This window comes from Taudactylus pleione, unplaced genomic scaffold, assembly GCF_031769625.1.
Source record: "Taudactylus pleione unplaced genomic scaffold, aTauple2 ptg000690l, whole genome shotgun sequence".
Classification (NCBI taxonomy): domain Eukaryota; kingdom Metazoa; phylum Chordata; class Amphibia; order Anura; family Myobatrachidae; genus Taudactylus; species Taudactylus pleione.
Window position 1 is genome coordinate 2,957,663 of NW_028285092.1, and position 19,226 is coordinate 2,976,888.

The following is a 19,226-nucleotide window of genomic DNA, read 5'->3' on the forward strand; positions in this document are numbered from 1 at the left end:
CTCCTTCCTCCCAGCAGCAATCAGTGCTTCCCTCGAGGTGTACTAGCGTTCATCACAGAGTCTGCTGAATAAGAGAAACATTGCTACAGGAAACGGATAGCCTAACCTGGACTGTAAGTAGGCAGTTGGGTTTAGGTTGGTCAGGAGAGCATTTAAGGCTAGACTACTTACAATGGTTACTTCTTCTATGCCTATCATTTTCTAGCACTGCTAGGAGCGCTATTAGGGCTAGTGTGGCTCTCCCTGCCTCTCTGTATCTCAGTTTCTTCTCTTGACCTTTTTCACTACACTTTTCTGTTGTTTGTGTGGGGGTTTGTATGTATCATGACTGGTAAGGGCTCGAAGGCGTCCAAAAAATTATATACCTGCAAAAAGTGTGCAGAAATATTTACAGAGGAGCAGTCATCTAACGCCCTATTGTGTGACAATTGCAACAATCTTCAGTGATGTTAGAACCGCAGTCTTGGACCGCGCAGGTTACATCAGTCGAGTCTCATCTTTCTGCTGAGCTGGAGGGTTCTTGAAAAGAAAGATGCTTACAGGTCAGTGGCTCTAGAAGAACCAGCATGGCCTAGGTCCTTAGCTAAATCCATGGAGGCGATCTCAAAAGCCATGGCTCCTTCAAGTACCGCAACAGGAACCTCTCCACAGGTCTCAAAGAAGAGACTGTTGCCCCCAGTCCTCCAACCGGACGACTCGGGGGAGGAGGATATGCCAGCTTTAGGGGAAGATGATTATGATTCGCCTAAAGAACTCCAGCAGGAGTCTGAGTCGATGTCCGATGGGATAGAGGCTTTAATTTCTGCAATCTGACAGGTATTGCAGAAACACGAGGATACAGGTCCTGCTCGAAAGTCTCTCTTTCTAAAGAAACAAAGACAGGCTATTGCTTTTACAGTTTCAGAAGAGCTGGATTCTCTTCTGACGTCAGCTTGGGAACATTTCAGATCCCCCGGCGGTTATTATCTTTTTATCCTTTTCCTGCAGATAGCAGAAAATCTTGTGAGATTCCCCCTACAGTAGACCCATCGGTAACGCGGATGTCTAAGAAGAAGACTACGCTTCCGGTCCCTGGGGCCACGTCTTTGAAAGACACTTCGGACAGGAGATTGGAGAATACTCTCAAGTCCATTTATACAGCTGCAGGTGTGACACTGCGTCCTGCGATCGTAAGCTGCGGGACTATCAAAGCAATTGTGCTTTGGGCAAAACAATTGGCTGACGGAATTAGAGATCAGGTGCCGGTGGAGAAGCTTAATCCGATAGCAGAGCATATACAGTGCATCCGGAAGTATTCACAATGCTTCACTTTTTCCACATTTTGTTATGTTACAGCCTTATTTAAAAAATTGAATAAATTCATGTTTGTCCTCAAAATTGTACACACAATACCCCATAATGACAACATGTAAAAATAATTTTTAGATTTTTGCATATTTAATTAAAAAAAAAAAAAAAAACACTAAGAAATCACATGTACATAAGTATTCACGGCCTTTGCCATGAAGCTCAAAATTGAGCTCAGGTGCATCCTGTTTCCACTGATCATCCTTGAGATGTTTCTACAGCTTAACAGGAGTCCACCTGTGGTAAATTCAGTTGATTGGACATCATTTTGAAAGGCATACACCTGTCTATATAAGATCCCACACTTGACAGTGCACGTCAGAGCAGAAACCAAGCATGAAGTCCAAGGAATTGTCTGTAGACCTCCAAGTCAGGATTGTCTCGAGGAACAAATCTGGGGAAGGGTACAGAAATATACTGTCTGCTTTGAAGGTCCCAATGAGCCCATCATCCGTAAATGGAAGAAGTTCGGAACCACCAGGACTCTTCCTAGAGTTGGCCGGCCGTCTAGACTGAGCAATTGGGGGAGAAGGGCCCTAGTCAGGGAGGTGACCAAGAACCCGATGGTCACTCTGTCAGAGCTACAGCTTTCCTCTGTGGAGAGAGGAGAACCTTGCAGTAGGACAACCAACTCTGCAGCAATCCACCAATCAGGCCTGTATGGTAGAGTGGCCAGACAGAAGCCACTCATTAGTAAAAAGTACATGGCAGCCCGCCTGGAGTTTGCCAAAATGCACCTGAAGGACTCTCAGACCATGAGAGACAAAGATTGAACTCTTTGGCGTGAATGCCAGGCATTATGTTTGGAGGAAACCAGACCCCGCTCATCACCAGGTCAATACCATCCCTACAGTGAAGCATGGTGGTGGCAGCATCATGCTGTGGGGATGTTTTTCAGCGGCAGGAACTGGGAGACTAGTCACGATAGAGGGAAAGATGAATGCAGCAATATACAGAGACTTCCTGGATGAAAACCTGCTCCAGAGAGCTCTTGACCTCAGACTGGGGCGACGGTTCATCCTTCAGCTGGACAACGACCCTAAGCACACAGCCAAGATATCAAAGGAGTGGCTTCAGGACAACTCTGTAATTGTCCTTGAGTGGCCCAGCCAGAGCCCTGACTAGAAAGCAATTGAACATCTCTGGAGAGATCTGAAATTGGCTGTGCACCGACGCTTCCCATCCAAGCTGATGGAGCTTGAGAGGTGCTGCAAAGAGGAATGGGCGAAACTGTCCAAAGATAGGTGTGCCAAGCTTGTGGAATCATACTCAAAAAGACTTGAGGCTGTAATTGTTGCCAAAGGTGCATCAACAAAGTATTGAGCAAAGGTTGTGAATACTTATGTACATGTGATTTCTTAGCTTTTTTTTTTTTTTTTTATTAAATTTGCAAAAATCACAAAAAACCTTTTTACACGTTTTCATTATGGGGTAGTGTGTGTAGAATTTTGAGGACAAAAAATTAATTTATTCCATTTTGGAATAAGGCTGTAACATAACAAAATGTGGAAAAACTGAAGCGTTGTGATGTATGTGAAGTAGGTGAAGCTGCGACTTACTTTTGCCATAACGCCTCCAGAACTTCATCTCTGGCGATTTCGGAACGTAGGGCGCTGTGGCAAAAACAATGGCAGGCAGATGCAGAATCAAAGAAAGCTGTGGAAGCACTTCCATTTACGGGAAGTGTATTATTTGGAGCGGAGCTAGATAAATGGATTTCTCAAGCTACTGGGGGTAAGTCCACTTATCTTTCCTCTGTGGCTTCTCCTCCTAGAAGATGTTACTCGGGACCCTCGTTTCAGTCCTTTCGTGTTCCAGGATGTTCACGCGGTCACTTCAGAGGAGGACCATCAACTTCCCATGGTTCAAGAGGACGTGGCAGAGCTGCAACACCACCACCTGGCCAACAGGAGATTAAGTCCACTACCAAGCCTAGTGAATGACGGGCTTCCCTCTCACCTGGGGGACCCCAGAGTGGGAGCGCATCTTCGGGACTTCAAAGAAATATGGACGGAATCTTGTACAGACGCTTGGGTCCGGGATCTCATCACTCAGGGATACAAGCTCGACTTTCAATTTCAACCTCCACCTAGATTTTTTTTTACCACAGGTTTACCAGTTTCTGTCGTTCTACAGGAAGCAATAGACAAGCTTCTAGGTCCACGTTCCCAGAAATCAGACCGGAAAGGGTTTTTACTCCAGTCTCTTCATGGTTCCGAAGCCAGACGGCTCGGTCAGACCTATTCTGAACTTGAAGGATCTCAATCCATACCCAAGAATTTTCAAATTCAAGATGGAGTCGCTTCAGTCGGTGATTGCGGGACTAGAGGAAGGCAAAATCATCTAGATATCAAAGACGCCTACCTTCACATCCCTAGCTGGCCACCTCACCAGGCGTTTCTGAGATTCGCAGTTCGGAATTCACACTTCCAGTTTCAGGCCTTACCATTCAGGTTATCATCAGCCCCCAGGGTATTAACAAAGCTCATGACTGTGATGATGAGTCTACTTCGGAAACAAGGGATCACTATTATACCTTACCTGGATAATCTCCTGCTGAAGGCCCATTCCATGGACCATTTACTGCAGAACATCACAGTGACAAATAGCCTTCTCATTCATCATGGATGGATCCTGAACTTTCCAAAGTCTCATCTGCAACCGACGCAGAGGCTACAGTTTCTGGGAATGATCATGGACATATTTGTCCCAGTGAGTGTTCCTCAGGAAAAGGTAACTTCCATAGAGGAGATGGTGAGGACGGTCCTTCGACATCTTCAGGTATCGGTGCATGTTTGCATTCGACTCCTGGGAAAGATGGTTGCGGCATTCGCTGCCATTTCTTACGAATGTTTTCACTCCAGAACGTTTCAACTAGACCTCCTCTCACAACGGACAGGATCCCAACTTTTCCTTCACCAACGGGTAAGATTACGTCCCTGAACTTGGATATCCCTTCTCTGGTGGTTGATCTCGGTACACCTAAAGGATTGAAAGAGATTCAAAGTGTGGGATTGGACTCTTCTCACCACAGACGCGATTCTGAGAGGCTGGGGGGCTGTGATTCAAGAACATCACTTCCAAGGCTGCTGGACATCACAAGAAGAGAGCCTGCCGATAAACATATTGGCACTAAGTGCAGTCTTCTACGCTATTCAGACAGCAGATCACCTGTTGTGGGGCCGAGTAGTCAGGATCCAGTCGGACAACGCCACGACAGTGGCATACATAAACAGGCAAGGCTGCACCAGAAGTCGAGCAGCTATGAAAGAAGTAAGCCAGATTCTAATCTGGGCGGAAAAGTTCGCAAGAGCAACTTCAGCAATCTTCATTCCGAGTGTCGAAAATTGGGAGGCAGACGACCTCAGCTGGCAGGACGTGCATCCATGGGAATGGGCACTACATCCTCAGGTTTTTCACCAGCTTGTCCAACGGTGGGGTCTATCGCAGGTCGACCTCATGGCATCCAGACAAAATCATCACCTGTCTCTCTATTGCTCCCAGACAAAAGACCCGCAGGCGGTGGCAGGGGATGCACTGTAAGCGCCGTGGCAGTTCCAATTTCTCTATCTGTTCCCTCCGTTCCCGCTTCTCCCTCGAATTCTACAAAGCATCAAGAAGGAGAAAGCCGAGGTTGTATTGGTGGCTCCAGATTGGCCTCGCAGAGCTAGGTATTCCAACATTCAACTTCTGCTGATCGACGATCTGTTGCCCCTACCACTGAGAGAAGATCTCTTACTACAGGGTCCTTTAGTCTATCCAGACTTAAAGCGGCTACGTTTGACGGTGTGGCTGTTGAAAGGGCGATCTTAAAATGTACATGGATTCCATCCAGTTATCCCTACTATGCTCAGAGCCCGGAAAGAAGTTACTTCAAAACATTACCACAGTATTTGGAAGGCTTATATTTCATGATGTGAACGTAGGAGGGTCTCCACTTACAGAATTCAGCCTAGCCAGATTTCTGCTTTTTCTGCAAGCAGGTTTCTCAGCAGGTCTGCGATTGGGTTCTTCGAAAGTCCAAATTTCAGCTCTCACGGTTTTCAAAAGAAACTGGCCTTGATACCGGAGGTGCAGACTTTTCTGCAAGACGTGATTTGGTTACAACCCCCCTTTGTTCCTCCTACAGCTCCATGGGACTTGTGTCTAGTCTTTTCCTTCTTACAGTCTTCTCTGTTTGAATGTTTGGAGTTAAAATACTTTCGTGGAAGGTAATACTTCTTCTCGCACTGGCATCAGCCAGGAGGGTGTCGGAACTGGGAGCTCTATCCTGTCGTCCTCCATACTTGGTATTTCACGAGGATAGAGCGGAACTCCGTACAATAATGAATATTCTTCCTAAGGTGGTTTTGGCATTCCACATCAAGCAACTTATTGTAGTACCTTGTCTTCCATAGGATTCCCCTTTTACAAGATCCTTGGATGTTGTTAGGGCTCTTCGGATCTATGTGGAGAGATCTGCAGCCATACGTAAAACAGACACTCTATTTGTTTTGTATGATGCTGTTCATCCTGGTTGGCCAGTTTCCAAACAGCCACTGGCCCGCTGGATTCGTCTGACCATCAGACAGGCGTATATGGCCTAATCTAGGGACCCTTCATCTCCTATTACAGTGCACTCCACCCGCTTGGTGGGTTCCTCATGGGCGGCTGCTCGCGTGGTTTCCTGGGAGTCATTTTGCTGGGCAGCTACTTGGTCTGGCCGGAATATATATATTGTTTTTATAGATTTGGCACGTTTGCGGCCTCTGCAGCGCAGTATGGCTGGTCTGTTTTGCAGAGTTCTGAGCGCTCTCCCGTCCATGAGGGGAGCTCTGGGACATCCCCACTGTCTTGAAGCCTCCAATATCCCTTAGTGGATGAAGGAGAAAACAGGATTTTGGTACTTACCGATAAATCCCTTTCTCCGATTCTACAGGGGACACTGGACGTCCACCCTGCGCTGTTCCTTCCTGCCACACTTGTGGTCATTTTATGTTTTGACTGTTAGAAACCTGTTTGACATCTATTGTTGTATTTCTGTTTTTTCAACCTTCTGAAATGTTTTGTGTACTGTCGCCTCTTCCTCTTCTGTTTGTCTTTTTCTCAGCTCCCCTCGGGCACAGTTACCCAAAACTGGGCTCGTAGGGGGGGGTATAGAGGGGGAGGAGCTAGTCACACTTAAAAAAAAAAAAAAAAAGTGCCAGCTCCCACTTAGCACCATCTATGCCCCACTGTCTGGAAGCTTCCAGTGTCCCATGTGGAATCGGAGAAAGGGATTTATGGGTAAGTACCAAAATCCTGATTTTTTTTTTTTCCGGTAAAAAGACAATAGGTGGTGCCGCACAGGACAAAAATTCAGAATTGTGGTCAATAATTTTTAAACCAACAAGGAATAAGTCATCACTCCCTCTTTGGGAAATTATTAAATTTTGGTTGGTGGTGCACCCCAAGTCAGTCTTTGTTGGGGCACTCTTTTTTGCAAAATAATGTTGAAAATAATTTTTTCAGATACAAAATATAACTTAATACAACCACCTAAAATATTGTTATACAATTTGAAAATATTGATTTAATAAACAATTCTATTCAAACCCTCTAGCACACGATTACCTGTCTTACGTGTGATGAATAGGGACCAATTCTATCCATGTACGTGGTTGGGGTGTAGAATAGTGAATCCACGTACATGGTTGTGGTGTAGAATTGTCAATTCCACATCCCAACCACGTACGTGGATAGAATAGGTGCCTGTTGTTCACACGTAAGAAAAGTAATCGTGTGCTAGAGAGTTTGAATAGAATTGTTTATTAAATCAGTATTTTCACATTGTATAACAATATTTGAGATGGTTGTATTAAAAATGAGAGTTATGGTAAGAACTTACCTTTGTTAACTCTCTTTCTTCGAAGTCCAAAGGGTCCACAGGGAGACCTTGAGGTGTAGGTGATGGGAACCTATCCTGGCACCACGCAGTTAAGAGCTTTCAGCTCCCCAGGATGTATTGGGTCCACTCTCCCTATACCCCGCCCCCGAGCCAGGAGCACCTCAGTTGGTAAAAAGCCAAAGGCCGGAGGAGGAGAAGAGAGAAGGAAGACTGGAACACTCAAGAATCACACTTCCAGAGAAGGAGACGGGAAAGCGGTGACCAGTACGATAGCGCATATGAAGCCAGGTGCATCAAGGCGGGTGCCCTGTGGACCCTATGGACTTCGAAGAAAAAGTTTACAAAAAGGTAAGTTCTTACCATAACTCTCATTTTCTTCTTCAGGGTCCATAGGCTCCACAGGGAGAACTTGGGGATGTCCCAAAGCAGTCCTTTTAAGGGTGGGGACGCTCCTGCACTGGGAAGAGAATCCGACATCCAAAAGGAAGCATCCTGAGAGGTGAAGGTATCAAATGCATACAACCTTAGACATGTCTGGACAGTAGACTACGTGGCCGCCTTACAAAGCTGAACAGCCACGGTGCCACGGCAAGTTCCCCACGAGGGACCCACAGACAGAGCAGAATGAGCCTTAAGAGAAGACGTGTAAGCTTCTGAGATAGTCATACGAAGCCATCTAGCCAATGTTTGTTTATTGGCTGGCCATCCCTTCTTGTGAAGTCCAATAAGCACAAACAAGAAGTCTGATATCCGAAGAGAACTGGTATGGTCCACATAAATCCTAAGGGCACGGAGCGCATTCAATGAGGCCTTACCTGCCGAGAGGTCTGGTGATATGGCGATAGAAAGGCCGCTACTATAATTTCCTGATTAATATGGAAGCTAGACACAACCTTAGGAAGGAACTCAGGGTGAGTACAAAGCACTGCCCTGTCCTGGTGAAATATCAGAAAAGGAGGACGACAGGAGAGCGCTCCCAATTCTGACACCCTCCTGGCAGATGCAATAGCCAGAAAAAAAAGTGTCTTAGCTGTTAACCACTTAAGATCCACTGAATCTAGTTGTTCAAATGGAGGACCCTGGAGGGCCTGAAGAACTACTGCCAAATCCCAAAGGTGCCACTGGTGGAACAAAGGACACCCTGGAAGAAGGTGTGGATATCCGGAAGCAGATCAATTTTACGTTGGAACGACACTGACAGTGCAGAGACATGCACTTTCAACAAGGCCAGGCGTAGGTCGAGGTCCAATCCGGCTTGAAGGAATGCCAGTATTCTGGAAATTCAAAACATCTGAGGGTTGTAATCAACACAACTGGAAAAATGGTATGCCACAGATCCTGGTGGAGGCAGGTTTAGGTGCTCTATGCATCATGTTGATGACCGAGCTAGAGAATCCCTTGGACCTTAGGAGGGATGTCTCAAGAGCCACGCCGTCAAAGACAGACTATCCAGGTCAGAGTAAAGGCAAGAACCCCGAGACAACAGGTCCGGACGTAAAAGCAGCAGAAACGGATGGTCGATGGAGAAACTCCAAAAGACCTGAGTGGAAATGACGTTTGGGCCAAGCTGGAGCCACGAGCAGGACAGTGCCTCAGTCTTGCTTGAACTTCCGAAGAACTCGAGGAAGCAGGGAGACTGGAGGAAATAAGTACGCAACCCGGAAGGTCCATTTTACTAACAGAGCATCCACCAGGCTTGCTTCAGCATCTCTTGTTCTGGAACCGTACACTGGTAACTTGCGATTGTGTTGGAAGGCCATGAGGTCCACCACTGGGAGACCCCATTTATCCACTAGGAGTTGAAACACCTCTTGGTGAAGAGACCATTCCTCTGGATGCACGTCGTGAATGCTGAGGAAGTCCACTTCCCAATTGAGAACCCCCGGAATGGACACTGCCAAAATGGCCGGTAGATGAGATTCTGCCCATGTCAGAATGCGTGACACGTCTGTCATTGCTGCCCGACTTCGAGTGCCTCCCTGATGGTTGATGTAAGCCACTGTGGTGGACTGAACCTGCATGGGGTTTCCATGAATAATGTGCTTTGCCATCATGAGTGTCCTGTACACAGCCCGTAGTTCCAATATGTTGATGGGCAGGGATGCCTCTACCGTTGTCCACCAGCCCTGAAAGGATCACTGCACCCCTTCCCCAGAGACTGGCATCCGTTGTTAGGAGTATCCAGTCCGGGATCCAAAATGGGACAGACGCACCTCCGGAGAGAGCACCATCGTCTGAGCTCTGATCCGGTGGGGTAATCCATTCCACCTGGAGAGGATCAGCCCCTGCGGGGGCCTGGAATGGAACGGAATATATTCCACCATATCAAAAGTGGACATCATAGATCCCAGAACCCGCATCGCCGAGTGGACTGCCACACGGCGACTGCGGAGACATCTGTGTACTCGCGGCTGTAGCGTGGAGATATTTTCTGGAGTTAGAAAGATTCTCTGCTGGTGAGAGTCCAGAAGGGCTCCCAAATGAACCATCCTATGTGATGGAATTAGGGAGGACTTTTTCCAATTGATTAACCACCCGTGTGCTTATAGACAAGCAACTATCAGTTGCAGGTGGCGGTGAAGCACTTCTGGAGAACTCGCCAACAAGAGGCGGTTGTCCAGATATGGTAGGAGCCGGATACCCTGACTTTGCTGGTGGGCTGCCATGACAGCCATAAATTTTGGAAAATGCCATTGGAGTCGTGGATAGGCCAAAGGGCAGCGCCCAAAACTGGAAGTGTTGTTGCAGTATAGCAAACCGCAGATAACGCGGGTGAGAAAGCATTATGGGAACATGTAGGTATGCATCCTGAATGTCCAGTGATACCATTTAATCCCCAGGTTCCATAGCGAGTATGATGAATCATAAGGTTTCCGTCCTGAACCTGGGCACCCTGAGGAACTTGTTCAGAGATTTGAGGTTGAGGATAGGCCGATGAGACCCATTCGGTTTCTGAACCAGAAAGATATCAGAATAATATCCAGTCCCTCATTAAGATAGTGGAACTGGTACAATAACCCCTGCCTGCAGCAAGGACTGTATGGCTTTCTGGATCTGCAAGGCCTTGGTCCTGTTGGAAGGAGGGCCTGTGCAGAAAAATTGGTGGGGAGGCCTTCGAAGGAATGAGAGAGCATACCCCTGAGAGACCACATTCCTTACCCAAGCATCCTTGGTGGTTTGACACCAGCACTGGGCGAACTGAAAAAGTCGGCCTCCCACTCTGGGGTCCCCAAAGGGAGGCCCGCCCCACCAGGCTGCGGGTTTATCCTCCGGTTTGGAGGCCGGGCGTCTTGTGCTCCAGTCCTGTTTCTTAGGCTTGGCAGGCTTCTTGGCAGCGGACTGCCTAGGGAAAGACTGCCCCTTGGATTTTCCTTGGGTACGAAAGGACCAAAAGGAGGCGCTACATGACTTTGCAGGAGCAGATGCTAAGGGCAGAAATGCAGATTTGGATTTGGCCAATGTGTCAACAATCTTGTCCAAGTCTGGACCAAACAAAATCTCCCCATTAGAGGGTAAGGTCTCCAGGCCTCTTTTAGAATCGGCATCCGCGCTCCAAAAGCATACCCACAGGGAACGGTGAGCAGACACGGCCGCAGCCGGGACCCTAGATGTCGGGGTCCCTGGGGTGAGGTACAGACTAGTATCCAGAGTGGCCTCACCGATATATGCAGCATTATCCCTAATATGGCCGACCAGTGACACCTGATTCTCTGGAACTTCCAAGGAGTCCTCAAGTGTATCAGCCCAACTCTCTAAAGCCTTAGCTACCCAGGATATAGCCATGGACGGCCGGGCAACAGCTCCTGAAAGAGAGTATATAGACTTTAGGCAAGTCTCCACCTTCCTATCCGTAGGATCCTTTAAGGAAGAAATGGAAGGCATAGGTAACATTGCACTTTTAATTAACCGTGTAACATGTGAATCCACTGCATGGGGCAATTCCCACTTCTTACAATGAGCCTCAGGAAATGGGTAACATGAGGTCAAACGCTTCCAGGCCTCAGCCATGTGATCCACCAGCTGATTTGACATAGGAAATACTGCCAAAGACACCTTTATCTGTTTAAACAGAGGGTGTTTGGATTTAGGGGCTTGTTCATCATCCTCTATAACCCATGCGGATCTGACCGCATGCACCAATGCAGGAATATTAATCCTTGACTTAGGTTCCGCCTCTTGCCGAGGGGAATCGGGGTTACGGCATCAGCCACCTCTCCGTCATCAGATTCTCAGATTCTGACAGCTGTGTGGATTGAGATGACAACACAGGACGCTTAGCTGGTCATACAGGTTTCTCACTCTGCAACATGGCCTGAATGGCCATAAAAAGGTCGTAGCCAGACTCTGTACTGAGGTAGAGAAAACATCCACCCATGGTGGAGGTCCACCCTGTAGCAATCCCACTGTGGGAATGACCGACTGCTGTGGTACAGGAGGGGTCTGCTTAATCAGTGGTATTCCCTGTGAGTGAGGGAAGGGCTGCTGTGGTACCCCCATAGGAGGAACAACAGCCAGGACCGCCAGGCGGTCCACAATGAAGGCCAGCATCTAAGAAAAAAATGCCTAAAAGGGGCTCCTGTACTGATGTCGGGGGGTTCGAGTCACATGGTGGGTTATAACTCCTATACATAACCCATGCCAAACCACATCCTCCTCACTGAAAACCGCAGTACATAATCTGCAAGATTGCAGCAAGAAGTACATGGAATGTGTTCCTTACCCTTGTCAGACATGTCACACACACACACACTAACCGGGAGCAATATACTGGTCCTGTCTTATGCTTATGTAAGCTGCAGGAACCCATTGCCAATATATGGCACAGTGCAGCACCCAACAGTATGTGACAGACCTCAGAAATATTTAATTATTATATATGTATATATGAGGTCAGGTATGAGCTACCCTAACACCTGTATTAGGGCAGAACTGAGAGAAAGGGTATAGCTATAAGTTGACAGATAGAAAAAAAGACACAGATAGCGCTAGCACAAGTCACATACAATGCAGTACAAATGCTGCAAAGCAGCACTATACTCAACTACACAGACGCAGTGTCTGGTAGGAAATAGCGCTACATACACTGACCCTGGGGAGAGGTACAGTATGCAGGGGACTGGACCACGGTCCTGGGAGAACTGCAACTGCACTTAGAAAATGGCCACCAGAGACCTCAGAGGGGGCGTGTCCAGAGGAGGAGAGCAGCTCGGGGAAGCCAGACCACAGTGGAAAGGCGCGCTGAGCTGAGGGGAGGAGCAGCTTAAACAGGGACGCTGTCTCCCCTGGCCAGTTATTAACCCCTGGGACGCTGGTTTCCCACACCAATATGTCCCTGGTGGTCAAGTGGAGCGCGATGGCTGGAGCCTGCGTCCACACCCAGCACCCCCGGGCTGTCCCTTGAGACTGGAGGTATCGACTGCCATTACACGCGGGTCACTGCGAGCGGCAAACTGCCTTACCTGTCCACTGATGTTCCGGGTGCAGTCTAGGTCCTCTCCGGGAGCCCTGGCTAGCGCTGACCCCTGGAACGCCTACCGAGATCCCCAAATCAGTACTGGCATCGCAACACCGGAGGGGTGACGGAGCGGCAGTGTAGACGTCCCACGGACAGTCTGCTGCGCACTCAATTCTTTGTAATAGTAAAACAAATAAAGAAATAAGCTTTAGGGGCTGATGAACCGGCCCCTGCAAATGGTGACCCGACTCCAGCTGGGCACCAACAAAACTGAGGTGCCTCTGGCTCGGGGGCAAGGTATAGGGAGAGTGGACCTAATGCATCCTTGGAGCTGAAAACTTTAACTGCGTGGTGCCGGATTGGTTCCCATCACCTACACCCCAAGGTCTCCCTGTGGAGCCTATGGACCCTGAAGAAAAAAAGTTATTTTATATCTGAAAACATTATTTTCAACATTATTTTGCAATAAAGAGTGACCCAACAAAGAGTCTCTTTTTTCTCAATAGTTTTTTTTTCAGGAGACCTGAAAAGAAATCCACGATAAGCAGGGCTAATTGAATACGGGTCGGTGAATAATTATCACCCGTTCAGTTAAGCTTAGTTGCACACAGAAGTACAAGTGTCACATATCAAATTAATCATCACAATCTCCTGGTGCGTCCAAGTCATATCACATTGCGAGTGAGACACATTTTTGGCAAAGAAATACGGAAAAAAGACTACCAGATCTAGTAGAGTTTCACAGGACCTGGACTTTTTAGCACGACAGCAAAGATGTATAAGGACACATCTGTAAGTCGTGACAGTAATTCAGTAGTTTGCGGAGTTTCATGGAAATGAAATATGGGCAGTTTTGAAGATATTTGGAAACATGGAAAGCTTTAAAGATAGGAAATTTGTTTGCCCAATTGTGCAACTCGGCTAAAGTGAAAGTAAAGGTCCCCATACACGGTGCGATAAAGCAGCCGATCCGACAGATTTGTACGATTTGGCTGCTCTATCGTACCGTGTATGGGCAGGATATCAGACAGAGCGCGCACCCGTGGGGTCGTACATCGCACCCCCAGATCTTACTGCAGATTCAGTCGATCTGGGGATGCGATGTGCGATCCCATGCAGCGCTATGAGGGTGGGGGAGGGGGAGCCGGCATATCGGGCGGTCAGCCACCTGATCGCGCCGTGTGTGGGGACCACCAGATATGTCGGACGTCGGATCCCCCATCTTAGGTAAATGAGACAAAGGCACCTAGGATCCAGCTCTTTACAACATACATACAAGATGTGTCCTTATACATATCTTCTGCAGTTGCGTCTTTTGCATTTTGTTTGTTGAAAATGTGTCTAAGCAACTAGGATGCACCAACACACTGTACTGATTAATTTGATATGCGACACTTGTATATCTGTGTGTGACTGAGTTTCTGGATCTGTAGACAAAGTGCTACAATGTAGCAGCCGCAGATTTTTTCATTCGGAATTCCATTGTGGTTCATATACAGACTCAGGTGCATACAGATATGGAAGTGTTGCATATAAAATTAATCAGCACAGTCTGCTGGTGCGTCTTAGTTGCATCATATTGTGACTTAGGTGATGCATCTGCACTCAGCAAATAAAGACGTCCGACACTAGCAGAGTAGTTCGGGACCTACCGTCTCACCCGTGCCAGGCAAGTCGTGCTGCGTGGTGTATTGAGGCTAGATGTATGAGGACACATCTGTGTGATTGAAGACATAGTAGGCAGGAATGAGGTAAGCATGGTAGATATCACTAAATTCTTCTCACTCCTGCCTACTACAAGCAAAATTATTCCAGAAGAAGCAAGAGATTTAGACCAGATAGACAGCATGAACCCTGGATCCCAAGAATCTTTTTGAGACTGGTTTTGCATGGATAATGTATGTGCCAGAATTAACTAATCCGTTTATAAAACAATGCCATTATCACAAACTTCCTGTATTGCTTGAATTATTTTTAAATATAGAAACACTCATACTAACACACACAAATTACACAGTCAAAAAAGCAATAGAAAGAATTGTATGCTTATCTCTATACAAATCAATTTTACATTTATCACTGACCAGTTCAGTTTTGCTAGTAAAAAAAACAATTGCTTTACCACAACAGACAAGGCACTATTATAGATGGTGGAGGCTGGCAACAATGTCAATCCTGAACGAACTTGGAAATCTCGAAATCCCCCAGCAACAGAGAGTGTTGTTATGTTTTGAAGTTCATTAGCATTCAATATCCAGTAACTGTTCACCAAGGCATAAAAATCTGTGGAATGAAAAAAAAAAAAAAAAAAGATGTAAACTGAAAAAGAAAAATGCCTCTAACATACACTACTGGTTAAAAATTTTAGAACACCTCCATTTTTCCAGTTTTTATTGAAATGTACGCAAAACAGTGAAAAGGTAAGCGGTAAACTGCTAGAGGAAAAAAAAAAGTTTAGGTTAGCAAAAACTGACAAATAATGTTAATTACATTATCAACTACAATCGGTTATTCATTCTGACCACCATCTCTACTAAAGGCTGTCATTTCAGCCTAGTAATTCTGGTGCCTGATCACTGACCTTTCACCTGTAACCAGGACCACCCCACTTGCCTGCTTCATCATTCCTTGGATACCTACAGATTATGCCCTCTCCTAGACCCCACTCCTCCCCACAGTCACTGATGTTCCTTCTTCTAGCATTGTGGATCCCCCTCCTGACAGCATCCTCCTTTTATGCTACTGGATCCCCTTTCCCTGGAATGCTGCCTTACTGCTGCTAATATCCTCTCCCTTGCTCCATGGAACTTGTGGTACTTCAGGTCTATAATTTTTATTCTGACTTCATCATTGTTTTAATATGGTATTATTATACCACCAGGTTTTGCTTTGCTCATACTTTAACAGTGCTTTATGCCCTTATACTGTATATTCTTTTACTAACCATGATACTGTCATTTATTTACCTTTATGCTACAGATGCGTCCTCATACACCCAATAAGTCATATGGCACAACTTAGCCATGTGGGTGTAGCGTAGCAATTTTTGCTTTAAATTGTGCCTTGTAGTCGCATTACAGATGCAGCAAAACAAGTGTACTAGGGACGCTTGGCTGTGACTTTCTCCGCACAGAAATAAGTATTAAACACGTACAAAAAGTTACAAAAGACTTTGGCTTGAGAAAAAGTTGCGACCACTGCATCATAGCACTTCGGACACAGATTAATTTGCAAATAATTCAGTGCAGTCTAGCAAAGCAGTTTTGTCCCATCCATTATTTTAATTTGTGCGACTAAGATGCACATTCGAGCAAACAGGACCTGGCGCACTGAGAAGGGCTGTTTGATGCGACTGCGGCAATGGTGTATGAAGACACATTGGTACTTTATTGTCTATGCTATTGCCCTCCAATTCTTTTTCGTTCAGTGCTTCTTCAGCATATTACTTTCTGACTATGGGGGGAATTCAATTAGACATGAGAAAGCAAAAACTTAACGTCGGAGAAGTTTTCGCACAATTCACGTGTTTTGCGGAAATATTTTCACGTATTTTGTCTTTACGTGCTCCAGTTTTTCACACTATCCAATTGCAAAAGACGCAAAAACTTATTTGTATGAAAACTGTTCGTGAACTGCGAAAAGTACAGGGGAATTTGATGAAATCTGTCTAAACCCTTAAAATATATATACAGATTGCCACCACTTGAAACTTGTGAGCAAGCAACATAAAACTGTTCATGAGAAAAGCAAGATTTATCCAAAGCATATAACTGACACTTTCAAAGTTTGGTCCTGCGATTTGTTGATGGACATGGAAAACACTAGCTTTAGGGGTAATTGGAGACGCTTAAATTGAAATGGCAGATCCATAGGTATTATGGGAAACCTGGGTATGGTTAAATTTTCTTCCTTTGCCAATCCTGTTGAACTGGTAACTCCGATATTTTTTCCTAGACTCGTAATACGTAATATTGTACCGTTACATAGTTTGCACCATCTTCCTGATTGTTATTAGAGGATGAACACTGTATTCAATGAAAGGATCATAGTGAAATTCCACCTTTAGTATAGAAGCCCAATAAGCCCTCCTCAAATTAGCGCGTGTAACACATTGCTATTGCATCTTGCAGCGCCTACACGATACCTTCGTGTACGGCGCTATGTTATGATTATTAGTGTCGTGCGTCTTCCACTGCCATTACATCAAAAGTCCTCATAATACTATACGTACATTAAAACATATAATATGAACAACCCTGCAAAGCACATATAGCGTTCCCTCTAGGCTGTTTTAGCGGAGCGTGGCGCCCTGCCCTCCTTCTGGAGCGCAACAAGCACCCTGCCTTCCAGGAGGAGGGCAAAAAGCGCCCTGCCCTCACAGCCTGCGGGTGCCGTTCTCACCCGCGGGACGCAGTGTCCCGCGGGTGGAGAAACATGAGGTGTCCCGGTCACCACCAGAGAATAGACGGCGGGCGCATGCGCCCGGCATCTATTCTCCCTTTCTGCAGCGCTTGGGGGCTGCCCGGCATATCCGTAAGCACCGGGCACGCCCCCAAGTATGATGAAAAGGGGACGCGTCTTATAGACACGCCCCTTTTTCATGATCACGCCCCCTTTTCTAGCGCGCGCACAAAGTTGCCCTCTCTAGTTCCGGCGCCCTGCCTGCCGCCGGAGCTAGAGTGAACACTACACATACCATGGTGTACTCCACAAACACGTAGACGCACAACGCATACTAGTGTCTTTTCTTAATATACTTACATATTGCATACTTACATTAAAAGATTCCCTAGCATTAAGGTTAATATTAGAGGTTTTATTCGTTATCAATTATGTTGTGAAATGAATGTACAGTATTTTATATCTAAGGTTTAGTACATAATAAGCAGACCATGTTTGGTGCCATTCAAAACGGCAAGGAGATCGCAACATGCGTCTGCAAGTTATGAATTAAGGAGATGAATTATGGAGAATTAGGTGATAGGATGTACTTTGTATGTAGTGTCTATTGATTACTTATTCGGCAGGAAAACACACACAAAGAGCCGTTGGAGGGCTGAACCACTACTGTACAAATTGACCTATGAACTGTACCGTAACAGAAGAACCAAGAGGAAGAACCAATGGGATTATGCCAACTCGTTCCTATTGTATTGCCTACTCTCTGTAAGGGTATATATTCAGGCGCTCTATGTCCAATAGTCATTCTTCTTATTCTTTCTTTTGACAGAGGCTTCAACTTTGATGCCGGGAAATCTGGATCCAGAGTACCTGTGTATGTATCGACTGTACCTTGTGAATGTATAATCTTTTGCGCTAATTGTATTATAGATCAAGGCGTGTAACTAAATGCTTTTATGTGAATAATATCTTTTTGTGCTTTGGAACCACACTCAAAGTCTGGAAAGCAATTATTTCTTGTGCAACTTGTAACGCTAAATAGCGACATTAGGGTATAAAGATTATTAGGTATTCATAGATGCTCGAAGCTGCATTTGTTGCTGAGCTTGCTTGTGCACGCTTATTTGGTGTTTGTGCAGAAGTTTCCCCACCGTGAGCAATTAGGGGGTATTTTTGACAAATTGCTCTTATGTTTGCATGGCATTATTATTGGAATAATATGTATGCGTGAAATTATTGAAACACTGGAAGCAAACTATACTGGAAAGTAATTTAACTACTGCACCCAACATATCATGCTGCTTGGTGTTTCTATTACGCAGCCTTTAAAATTGCTAGGTAATTTAACTACTGCACCCAACATATCATGCTGCTTGGTGTTTCTATTACACAGCCTTGAAAATTGCTAGGTAACTTAACTACAGAGTATTTCATATAGTTTTAAAATCAGTACCAAGGCAGGAAATTACTCTGTATCTGTGTTTGTGGATTGTCCTCTCACCATTTATTTGCTTGCTGACCCTTTGCTGTTTGAGGAGGGTGTTAGGGGAGGGGTAGAATCAGTATGGACACCTGGTTTCAGCCATACTTATTACTTACATCTTAAGGTGCCCACACACATACCGACTATACTCACGTTCCGACAATGTGTCCGATTTCCCTTGAAACTCTCCCGGCAGCTCTGCACACGATATGCTGTCCAATCTTCATCCGATGTCCTGCAGCCAGACTTTTTCACAGTGCAGTTGAGTCTAGATCGTCAGATCTGCCCTACAGCACGGCAGATCTGAAGATGCGATGTGCGACCTGCGGGGGCGCGCATCGCATTGTGATCGTGAGTGGGGACTCACGATTTGGTAATTTTCTACCCGATCTGACGTTCCAATGTGACGGAATCGGCCAGATCGGGGAAAAAAAATTGCTATATTTGTGGGCAGCTTAAGGCTGCTAAAGCCAAGGTTGCGTTTGCAAGAGTGCTTAGATTTGAAGTGCTTAGTTTAAAGTGTAACTAGAATTTTTAAATTGAAGCCGGAGTTATTCAGGAGTAGAACAGAAGGAAAAATTAACAAATCAACTATTCCTGTAATTAAGGACTGTTTTTATCTACCACCACACTTGCAACATGCCTATGGATTGTGCCCTAATGCTGCTCACATC

At 45.9% G+C, this 19,226-nt stretch overlaps 1 protein-coding gene across 2 annotated transcripts in view; it reads right to left on the minus strand.

Annotated features, from left to right (window-relative positions):
• PGAP1 (post-GPI attachment to proteins inositol deacylase 1) overlaps positions 1 to 19,226 on the minus strand; it is a 707,270-nt gene that overhangs the window by 569,697 nt on the left and 118,347 nt on the right. For both annotated transcript variants that reach the window (XM_088456228.1, XM_088456226.1), the window contains exon 5: positions 14,791 to 14,951. In XM_088456228.1, the coding sequence (XP_088312354.1) occupies positions 14,791 to 14,951 (161 nt within the window). The remainder of the gene's footprint in view (positions 1 to 14,790; positions 14,952 to 19,226) is intronic.